This window comes from Trachymyrmex septentrionalis, unplaced genomic scaffold (genome assembly GCF_001594115.1).
Source record: "Trachymyrmex septentrionalis isolate Tsep2-gDNA-1 unplaced genomic scaffold, Tsep1.0 scaffold182, whole genome shotgun sequence".
In the NCBI taxonomy this organism is placed as follows: Eukaryota; Metazoa; Arthropoda; class Insecta; order Hymenoptera; family Formicidae; genus Trachymyrmex; species Trachymyrmex septentrionalis.
In genome coordinates, this window is record NW_017304990.1 from 346,252 (window position 1) to 357,996 (window position 11,745).

At 40.6% G+C, this 11,745-nt stretch overlaps 1 protein-coding gene across 4 annotated transcripts in view; it reads left to right on the plus strand.

Moving 5' to 3' along the window:
- Positions 1-11,745, plus strand: part of LOC108746616 (AT-rich interactive domain-containing protein 3C-like) — a 184,679-nt gene that overhangs the window by 108,717 nt on the left and 64,217 nt on the right. For all 4 annotated transcript variants that reach the window (XM_018483494.1, XM_018483495.1, XM_018483497.1 and 1 more), the window contains exons 2-3: positions 7,764-7,949; positions 8,784-9,182. In XM_018483494.1, coding sequence (XP_018338996.1) covers positions 7,797-7,949; positions 8,784-9,182 — 552 coding nt within the window. In that variant the 5' untranslated portion in view covers positions 7,764-7,796. The remainder of the gene's footprint in view (positions 1-7,763; positions 7,950-8,783; positions 9,183-11,745) is intronic.

Consider the following 11,745-nt stretch of genomic DNA (forward strand, 5'->3'; position numbering starts at 1 on the left):
CGTACTCGTGCGAATCTAGACAACGTTACTTTTGGACAAATGTCTCCCACGAGGGCGTCCCGAATGTGTGTTGACGTAAGAATCGATAAATATAATTTGCGCTTGTGTGGTAAAAGTTGACGAGGTTCGGGTCCATGATCTCGAAACACATGGGAAGCCATCGATTCGGTCAAATCTTAAGCCTGTTACCTGTTCTCCATTTCAGCCCACATTTTTTTCCCCAAGATTTCCGCAAGCTATGGGGCATTTTTTTTTTTTTTTTACCTTATTCCTTAGAGCTGAAAGTAATAATAACAGCGTCACGCAGTGAGAATGATACATAGGAATGGAAACAAAACGTTATCGTACAAAATATTATTCTATTGATACCGTTTCCCTGTACGTAGCTTCCCTGTGTTCCAGAGGACATTTCACCTAAATAGACAGTTCTGATCGATGCGCTTTCTCGGCGATATTGATTAATAAAAGCGATTACGGCGATGACGATTGCGATGGTCAATGAATTTATATACCTGACAAGAGTCCCGGTGGAGCCGATAAATCAGCGGTCTCGCGTTCACCCGGTGGTGGACACCGGGGGTAATCTCTCAATCTAAATCGATCGATCTGCCAAAACGGCTCCGTTTCCGAGCTGTTTATCATCGGGCGCTTATGAATTTATTTCATGGACCGTAGAGTTACACGCGTATTCGTCGCGCGCGCATACGAGAAAAAGATCAACCGATGAAGCCGTGATCCCTGCGTGGGAGCACCGCGGGAGGGCCTGCGGGAACTCATGTAGGTACTCGTACTTTCATTCTTATTGGGTATCGATAAACGCCGGGGCCATTCGTTGAATCGTTACTCTTCTCTTTCTCCATTTCTATCCAACGTCGTATTGCGGATCGCCCGCGTGATTTCTCGATGGGCGCCACGAGCCGATGAATCTCACTCACGACGGTTCGTGTAACGATACCGTACTTTTTTTCCCCCTCTTTTTTTTTTTTCATCGAAAGTTCCTGCAAGAATACATGAATTTTTTCAATTGTCCATAACGCGCGCGGTTGTTGCAGTAAAAAGTCAGGTATAACAAGCACGAGAAAAATGAAAACTATTAGGTTGTTCGGAAAGTAATTTCGTTTTTCCTTGTGAAAATGGAAGACGATTTTCAATCAGACGCGTTTCAAATGATCATGAACGGTCGAATTCGATAAATTTAAGATATCTCTCAGCGATCTCACGAGTTGTTATTCGCCGGTTGGCATCAACTAATGCCTTTATTGTGTCTTCATCAGCTTCAACTGGCCTTCCAGAACGTGGTGCATCTTCAACATCAAAGTTGCCGGATCGAAATTTTGCAAACCAGTTTTGGCACTGGCGTTCTGTCAATACATCTTCTCCATACACATCGGATAATTTTTTTCTTGCTTGAACAGCATTTTTACCTTTTCGATAGTAAAAAAGTAAAATATGCCGAAAATGCTGCTTTTTACTTTCATATTTGATAGGGCACCAACCAAAAACTACTGCGTAGAATCAATCGAACTTTTTTCACAAGCAACCCTTGCTATATCAGCTGTCAAAATATATAATGATTATGCGGCTTAAGTGTGAAGTTGGCTGTGAAAAAATACAATAAGTCCTCTGTTGGGAAAAAACGAAATTACTTTCCGAACAACCTAATAGATACTCAGACGCTGATGAGCTGTTGCAAAAGTAGATAATAAACGCGACTGAGTAAACGAGAGTAGGTATCGAAATACAATTCGGACTGTAAAATTCGCGCATATAAATCGTGTCCCTGTGCGTTCTTCGAGGTAAACGCGCGTACATTATCGACGACTTTTCCCATTTGTCTGTCACGGTAAAGCCTCACGATGCAAGCGCGCGTTTCTTTTCCGCAATAGCGCTATTATTTGACCTCCCGCGAGTGGGGGGAAAGTTCCCAGCGCGCAATTAATCACCGCGGCGTCGCGCCATTTCGAATTCTCTCGGTAGTCTTCGTTTTGAATTCATTGCGTGCCCTATATCGCGTATACACGCTTTTATCGGTTACGCGCGGGAATCGCGGTACCTCGCGTTCGTGGAATATGATAAACTCAGCGAGTCACGGTACAATATGTAAAGCAATTATTTTACAGTCATTTCCTTCGATATCGACGCGATATGCTTGCGACTCGTACCTTCTCGGCGTTACCGAGGAAATGAGCTCGATAACGTTCTCGATAACGCATCCTATTTCACGCGTTCGCACGTTACGCGGCATATCTATTTTCTTGCGCACATGGCATCAGAAATTATCTGCGCTACGGTCGCGTCGATATTTCTATTCTCTCTCGGGCGAATATATTTATTTGGGTGATGACTCGACGAATAAATAATCCCCACGCGGGGGCGCGCAGAATACTGAAATGAAACTACGTGTGATAGCGCAAAAAGATTGGATTGTTAGCTATCGCGGCAAGTTTTATCGCGGAAAAAATGATTTGTAACAACTCGTATACCGTAGAGTAGTACTTATCGCTCTTTAGTTCCCTTCCTGCCATTTTAATAGTGATTTTCAAAATTTATACGTACACTTTGTTTTGCTTTTCACCTTTTATAACTGCTACGTTTATAGTGCGGCACTATCTCGCGATCGTCATCAATAGTCACCCGTTTATCTATCTATTGATTTGCATACCTATTTTCTTTTTCGCCGTACTATTTATTTTTAGTAATATCTAATGGTATCGCACAGTAAAATCGCGAAATATGCACATACATAAAAACGTTTTACACATTTATCGCGCATTATTTTTCAAGATAATTTATAATTCCGATGTCTCTTGATGGGACGCTCACTGATTCGTTATTTCTTGTTGATTCTATTCTGTCTTTGATCAATTCTGCTTCTTTACTGCCATATACTGTTCTCAATTAAGAAAAATTCTCGACATATAATATTTTTTATCTGATAATAATGCCTTTACGATATAATACTTTTCACGCGCTAATGTTTCTCATTCCTTTTTCATTTCGCGCGGTTATATCTAATCGTTATATATTTAAATCACATGTGTGCAAAATGCCATCCATGAAACCTAAACTAAATACTCTTCGACCAAACAGCCGTGACCGATTCGATCGACAGTCTTGATGGTCGGTACTTTTGTACGATAATATCAGCTGCTTATCTGCATATATAGAAAATTATTTTCAAACTATCGATAAGTTTGAAAATAATCGCCAAGTTTCATGAGTTTAATACAATTCAGTTTTTTGTAACATAAAAAAATTGCATAAGTCATTTAAAATCTGACAATTTTGGTATTTACAAATGTGTGCAAATCATATAATTTTGTTATAGCTGTGTTATTTTTTACAACTCGAAGAGAAGTTTTTTTTTTTTTTTTTTTCAAATCTTTTCACATTGCAATTTGTATACATCCGATAATATTATCCTCTTCTATATAGTCGAGATTATTTCGAGACTATTTCGTGAAGCTATAAAACAGTAACAGTAATTTATCTATGTAATGACTTGAAAAATATCTAATTAATGCCTCTCTCTTTCGACCAATGCGTACCATGTTTATTCCATAATTTTCGATGTGCACAGCAGATTGTCGCACTTAATAAAAGCTACGCGATGTTAACTAGGTAGATTAAAGTTGTAAATATAAATATCTTGAAGGTACACAGAAGTAAGAATAACTTTTTTCTTCTTAACTAGAGGTACATAAGATTCAGATCATCTAGACGATTAACAAACCGACCTGCATTGATATAAAAATTGCATTTCACTATACATATTGTATTCTTGTAAAATTATAACGATGGAAAGGAATTAAGTGTTACTCGCACTTCGAGTAACTTAATGAAATTATATAACTAATATAAATAACGAACTATACGAACTTTCTTGTGATTGATAATCCAAATTGATAGATATTCGTATAACTGATCCCTCTGAATTCAACGCGATAGTCTTGCAGTAATTAGGATATTTAGAGTCGTATACAGTGCCTGGAGCATTTAGGCATGATTTACAAGCCACGCCGAGACACAAGTGTATACGCGAGAACGCGTGCACACTTACATGCCGCCGCACGCACCCACGAGCCTTTGTTGAAGAGAGTAAGCACTCTCGAAGAGTATAAAGTATAAACAATAAAACAATCAGATGGTGATGGTGCGGCGATAAATCACGGTGGACATTGCTATCTTCAGTGGCTGCAAAGGGTAACACGCCACGACTTGGCCTTCGATAAATTTAGCTATTGTCGTGCCTAGGATATATTAAATCTCGTTAAAGTGTCTTTATGAAACCACAGCGCCGTGGATTGTGAAAAGAGGAAGAGTGGGAGGCGGGAGAGAAGGGGAAGAGAGAGAGAGAGAGAGAGAGAGAGAGAGAGAGGAGGGGAGGGGTGGGGGAAGAGCGAACTGTGCCCATCGATTGTTTGTTCGAAGCGACAATTTTACTTCTATCGATCATCCGTGTTGATCTATTCAATTCGCCTCTAATTGCTATCAGAAATGACAAGAACCAAAATAGATCGTTACGACATAGTTTCCTCGCGGAGGTATAAACGTCGAGGAAAATAAGGCGCGATTCCTAATTAATCGAATATTCACGCAAGTTTCCAAGTCTCGATAGAATAAATATTAGCGATAAAGTTGAGTCGCAGTTAGTAATAATTATTAATTCGAAAATTATGTACGACACTCTTTAAACATCTAATCCGATTAATAATAGTTGAATGTCCATCCACTTCAGGACGTTCGTTGCGTCGACGGACGCAACCGGCGTGTTTCCTCCATCACTTTCCATGCAAGATTCAACAAACACCTACGTGCGAGGATTTCTCGGTTCGGACTAGAACAATGGCATCCTCGAATGCGGCTCTACCGTGATTATTGTAATGACGGTACCGTCCGCAAACACTTGAATGATATAATTCGTAGCCCCACGCCGCAGTGAGAATAACGATGCCACACAGCGCTAACCACCGTAATTTATTTTCGCGCCTTCTTTCCGACGCGCGGCGATTTCAACAATATTTTTCTCGTAAACACTTGCGTCCGGAACACACAAGGACTTCCACGATTTGTTAACGGAATGAGCCTTTGAACATTGAACACATACGTACCATTGATATCCGATATAGTAAAGGGTGTCCCAAAATTAACGCAAGATTTGAATTAAATAGAAAACACAGTTTTTAGTCTTTTGATTGTTATTTTTTTACTGAATTATAAAGTACATAGGGTTATTTGTGGAATAACACATCGGGCAAATGGCCTCCACGGCTTTGCATGCACATACGCACTCGTTTGTCGAAATTTTCCATGACCATTTTGCATAAATGTGGCTGAATTTCGTTGATGCAGCGTTGAATCTCCTCCTTTAATGCACGGGTGGTTGTGGGCTTGTTGACATAGACCTGTGATTTCAAATAACCCCATAAAAAGAAATCTAATGGTGTTGAATCACACGATCTAGGAGGCAATTTTGGCGATTAACAAAGCCATCAAGGTGAAAATGTGCTTCATCGCTTAGGATGATTTTGCTCGAAAAATCAGCATCCATTTGTTGATGATTCAATAATCCATTCAACGAACTCATTTTCACTAACCCTAAACTGTCAGCTGTTAAATTGTTTTTTTTTTGGGTTGCCAACACTTTACTGCACAAATAGCGGCAAATTCAAATCTTGCGTTAATTTTGGGACACCCTTAACGTAAAATTCTCGTTGGAAGCACATCTTTCACCGCGCATGTTTAATGCTTGATTGTTTGTAATTTTAATTACGTATAAGAAATATATTGTAATGTAATTCGTTAATTGGATAGATAATATGGGGGAAGATATAGGTGAAATAAAAATATATAAGCGAGTTTAATAACAGGTTGAAATCTCCGATCGAAATCTCAGAAACGAACTTGTTTCGTATTTGATTAGGATTTTATTTTTTGCCGCTCATTCGTTCCCGACCACCACCGTGGAGGGTCAATATTATCACACGTGCTCAGAATGCCGACAGAGAGAGAGAGAGAGAGACCGTTTGTCACTCCTCGCCCATCGGGATGCCTTGTCCTTCGATCGTAGTCCCATTTAAGATTGGGCCCGAGACATTGGTACATTTACCGTTGAATCCACTTGCATCCCCGATAAACATATATTTACTCAAGCCCGCCCTTTCCAGGTAAAAGCTCGCTTCTTCGCCATTTGAATATACTCGAAGCTTCGGTGAATATATTTGCATCTTCTTTTAGATAAAAGGAACACTCCCTAAAATAGTGAAGTCTCTCTCCTTTCGAATCTCCACTTCTTTTGTTTTCATCTCTGTAATGTTCGATTATGGATAAAATAAGATAGATGAATATATATGTGAAATATGTAGATGTTAGATGTTAGAGGAGCAATAGTAATCTGATTCCATGAATTTAATATTTCGTTATTTTCACCTTCCAAATGTATGCCAAAATATAAATCAATCCATTTCTCTTGTTTCAAAGTAAATATCCATATGCATCTGGTAAACTAAATTTGAATTAAAATTGATACATTTTCTTGAATTAAATTAGTTAACATAATATATTTATTATAACACAAATTGTAGATATCAATGCCTTAAACGGTCTCCAGCTGGATCTTAAATGCTTGTATGATTCTGTGTAAATTTATGTACTACGTACGTAGTACATTGAAACGCGCGCCGAAATGATTTTTCGGTCTTGAAACACTAACTACTAAACTACGGCAGTAATATCACGAGTTAAATTGACTAGCGAATATAGTAATAAATTAGTCAACTCCGTTGTTGCAGATAAATTAATAGGAATAAATAGGAACAGTAACGACTTATAGAAATAATAAATTAAAAATAACAAATTAGGTATAACTTGACATTATGAATTTAATTATAATATGCACGACATATCTATAAAATGTAGAGATTAGATAGATTAGATTTAAAGATTTTTTATTCTCTGGGGTTTAAAACGTATATACATATATTTCGTGATCTTATCTAGGAAGCAAAAATTCATGCGCACGGAAAATGAGTAAACGCGAGTCGATGCTCGCCGTGTCTGAGAGTGTCGCGCGCGAGACATTTATCGAGAGGTCGAGTTAATTTCAGACGAGGAAAAAATATGGAGTGTCCATCTCTTTTTTTTTAACGATGGCCATTTCCGTTCCCAGTAATGTGACCTGTACATTTTTATGCCGGCTCCGGTGCAATGGGCACAACCGTAAAACACTTATGACACCCGTAGCATAATAATGTTACTTGATAGCGGCTATCTCGGTGTAATATAACTCATCGCGTTCGCCATTTTCCTAATTAATGTTTAATGCCTCGCTATCTGCCCTTCCTGTCCACGATTAAACATGCATGCATCGCTGATATTGCGCTATCGATAAATTTCGCTACTTTTTATTCACTTCAAATAACACGAATTGCAATTAACATCGGCTGTGAAATTTTCACGCGATCGTAAGTTGACGATGAAGTATGAATCGGAAGGTAGAGGAAGTAGGAAAAGTTCGCACACACAGTTAACCAACGTATAAAAATATTAGTGAAGAATAGTCAATTATCATAGTAAAAAAATTATCGTTCGCTTTTATAATACATATAACTTATCGTGTCGTTTCCAAATGATAAGAACAACATGCTTGTGCATTGCGCATATCTTTATGATTACGTATGGATATATGCGATCTAATACGAAGTAGAATTTTATTTTGAACGAAATGAATTACATAATTTTTGTGTTTTCTTTGACGATTTCAGTATCAGGAAGAGAAGTCGGATGATGATTCGGAAATGGAGGATGAGGCACAAGATGAAGATGACTTACTCTCACAGCAGCTTCATGTCAATTCACAAACGATGGATCCAGGTGCATCTCCAATAAGGCATTTGAGCACTTTAATGGGCGTGCATCATCCACAGATGCTAGCAAAATTCAGATTGGAGGTAAGTAAGAGAAGTCTTACCATTTCTCTTTATTGTTATCTACATAACTTGATGTTATCTACATACTTAATCTATCGCTCTCTTCGCATCTCGTTAAGTATGTAACTATCATTTCTTGTTTTGCTGAGTATTCTCCTGTTGACGCGCGCGCGCGCGCGCGCGCCAACGAGAGAAAACACATGCAGGTTAAAAAAAATAGTCTTATTGTTAAGAGCTCTCTCTATCATATTCGCCCTGCTGAGTTTCCGTGAAGATAAGCAGTCGCATAATTCGTCATAAAACTTGCCTCGGCAGGCTCGAGCGTTCGTTGACCTACAAAAGTGCCGAGGTAGAATGACACGAATCGTAGAAAATCATGAGATAGTCGCAACAACGGACGTTGACAGTCATAAATGAATTGTCATTGCGACAATAGCAACAGTTCAAATCGGACGACAGAGATCTGGGCAAGGGCAAATAAATATCTTTACGATCGGTATTCTGATAAGAAGTCACATCGTGATCTTGTGCACAATAGTATTTATCCGCAGTGCGAAATTGAAGAGAATCTCTTGCGAAATTGGAAAGTGAAGATAATTGATACTTTGTATTGCACTTCTCACTAAATTGCAACTAATTAGAGTTGTAACAACTCGCAAATATATTTTTTTAGCAAAAGTTAATTTATCAGTTTTTTTTTTAAATGACACACAGAATGAATCTTCGCCCTGTTTTTCCTATTAATGAAAAAGGGATCTTGATTAGTCAGTTAATTATTCGATAAAAATTATTTTTATATCGTTCGCGGTATTCGCTCGACTTTAATTAATCCTCTCTTTAATGATTTCTTTTTAGCAACATTCCGAGGCAGAAATAATACAAAGAAGTAATTTAGAGGTTCTACAGGCTGCGATAACCAATAACTTCAGTACCATATTTCCACCTATATACGTGTCGCCACCACCACCGCCGCTACCACCGCCAGCGTTACCGCAACCGTCGCAAAACAACCATTCGCAAATTGCGGGAAGTCTCGGGAATCAAATCGGTGATAATCAAGCATTGGCTGCCTCCAGACCTGTTTCCATCTCGCAGCCCAACGAATCCCCGCCGCCTCGCTGCCGGAATAACGGAGAGTCGCAAGGAAACTCCAGGAATAACGGAGAAGCCCGTGAGGGTGAAAGTCGTGCGGCATCGGTAAATAATCAACATCAATCTGGAACTAATTGGAGTTTCGAAGAACAATTCAAACAGGTGCGTCAACAATTCAGTCAGGCAAATACCTACCAAGTACGTACGTACGCCTTCCTCAGCTTGGGAATGATCGTGCGCTACCGCCGCATTTTCGGCGACTAACATATATAATATTTAACGTACCGTCTTGATTGTCTTTTCCCAATTTTTTTCTCTCTCTCTCTTTTCTCTCTCGGTTTAATCGAACTTACGTTTTATGGAAAAACAATAACATATTTATTCATACGAATTTTTCTGAATTACATATTACGTACATATACAATTGCGGAGAAGGGGAAAATTTTGTACGCTTAATATTTTTCCGCTTGATGCTTTTTGTGGAAACGCTGAACATTATTAGCTTTGTTGTAAATTTTGTAAAAGGCTATCGATACAAAAATATAAATAAAGCATTCAGCACCACAATTTCACATTCAGTCACACACTTTAGTCAGTAATTGTTCTTTCAAAAAGTTTTCCAATTCTTGTTTGCTTAATTTTATACTATTAACTTCGGACTCGCACTTGCGAGCTTTGCGTCAAAAAATATGCGTGAATCTGTAAATTACGTATTTGCCACACGGGGTCGCACTTTACTTCTCGTATAATAAAGAATCCTACTTAATAAAGAAATCCTACTAATAGAGAATAATTCGCGATCAAGTAATGTTCAACTTCAAGTTTCGTCAAATCACTCTTATCGCTGTTATTGCGTACCATAAACGAATTGAAAAGCGTTTTACAATCTTCTCCGACTAGCTTTATCGTTTAATCTGAGCTTGATGCTTTTAATTTTGACATTTTTTTTTATTTCTGAATGTACCGACCGATGGTCACAAATCCTGGCCGAAACGTCTACGTTATTATATTATAATTTTAAATACATACGACTTTTTCGCTCAAGACATCAACACAGTGTTGCGGCTGAATGCTCCCTTTTATTTATACTATGTATTAGCTTGATATTCTTATACAAATCTTATCGAGACGCTTGATTATTTCCGTCTAAATCGGAGGCGTATTCGTAAAGTACGTCTCTCGAGGTGAATTGTAGAACAGAAAAAGGGAATATTAGCGGCTCGAACGCGGTCCGATATCCGGAGTAGCATCGGCTGCGACAGCATGCCACGGCACGGCGCGGTCGCGCGAACCCAAGTCGAGTGTCGTGGGCGTGAACAACTCGCGCGGTCACCTTTGTGGGACACTGGTTAGTGCCGCGAGGGACGTGTAATTACGGCGGAACTCTCCCCTTGCGAAAGCGCGGCGCGAGGAGACGGTCGAGCCGGACGAAAGAGAGGCGCTTTAATTAATGCAACGATGGAAGCTAATTATTATTTTTACACAGCCGGGAGATAATTACCGGCCGACCGCCGTCCCCGAACGGCGGGAGTCCGTTGACGGTATTTTGCGGCAAGAACGAGAGGCGATCGGCTCGGCACTCGGCGAGAAAGGAAAGAAGGAAGGAAGGAAGGAAGGAAGGAACATTTCGGAGCCTCGGACGGTGTGCTATTCATAAGACACATAGAAAGGAGGCTGGCGCGCGAGCCGGCTAGGGGATGAGGGGATGAGGGCGAAGTTATAGAATTAGCTGGACTCGCATCGCAGCCTTGTTAACGCTTTTTGCGGGTGCGAACCTCGCCGCGGTGCACTCCGCTTGCGTGGATGCATTTTTGCCATATGGGGTATGAAATGGCGCGGCGATCCCGGCCGGGTCGCCCCGTTCATCCCGCGGTTTTCGGTTTTTGCAAAGAGGGTGTGGTATTGAATTACCATTTAAATTGTTGTTCGCGCGCGCGAGCTCGCAAAACGCCGATTATCCTCTCGCAGCCCGTGTGACAAACCTGCCTTCGAAGATTCGCGTCGCAATTTTTAAAAACTAATCACCTTACACGATCGACGATTACAAAAGTGATACGACGACGTACCCGAATGGCGATCGTGAGAGGTGTGTTGAAATTTTACGACGCCTGCGTACTTGCGTGATATTCGTCGAGAGGAATACTTTCGGGAGGGATATGATTTTTCTTTCTAAAGCGGCAAGAGCGATTCTCTCTCGCTTGACGGAGCATCGGCGTAATGGCGTATCGTCGATTAAAACTCGTACAACGTGCGAACGGACGCGGGATGAACGGTGCGCGAAAGACGAACGGGTAGGGAAACGAGAAACAACGTTGCGCGCGGGGGAAATGGAAATAGAAGTCTCCACCTACTTGGCGAACGGCGCCCGCGTCTCGGGAGATCGCATCCATCATTCCGGCGAGGGCGTACAAGCTGCTCTTTAATCTTTCTTCTTCGGGGCGATGGTGGTTTCGTCTGTTTCACTCTTCCCTCGCGTCGTTTTTTTTTTTTGTTCCCCGCTTTTTTTCTTTTTCCCGAAGTGTCGGTAATCGTTCGCGCACCGCGCTCTCGCGCTCTTTTTTTCCCTCGCAGATTTTTTTCACGCTCCCGCACCCGCGTCCGTCACCGTATCTCTGGTCCCGCGGCTTCAAGTATCTCGCGATTGTCTCTTCCCATCGAGAGATCCGAACGAGGTTTAAAGATGCTTTTAGAGCCAGACTCGACTAACTCGGGCGGGGGGGGGGGG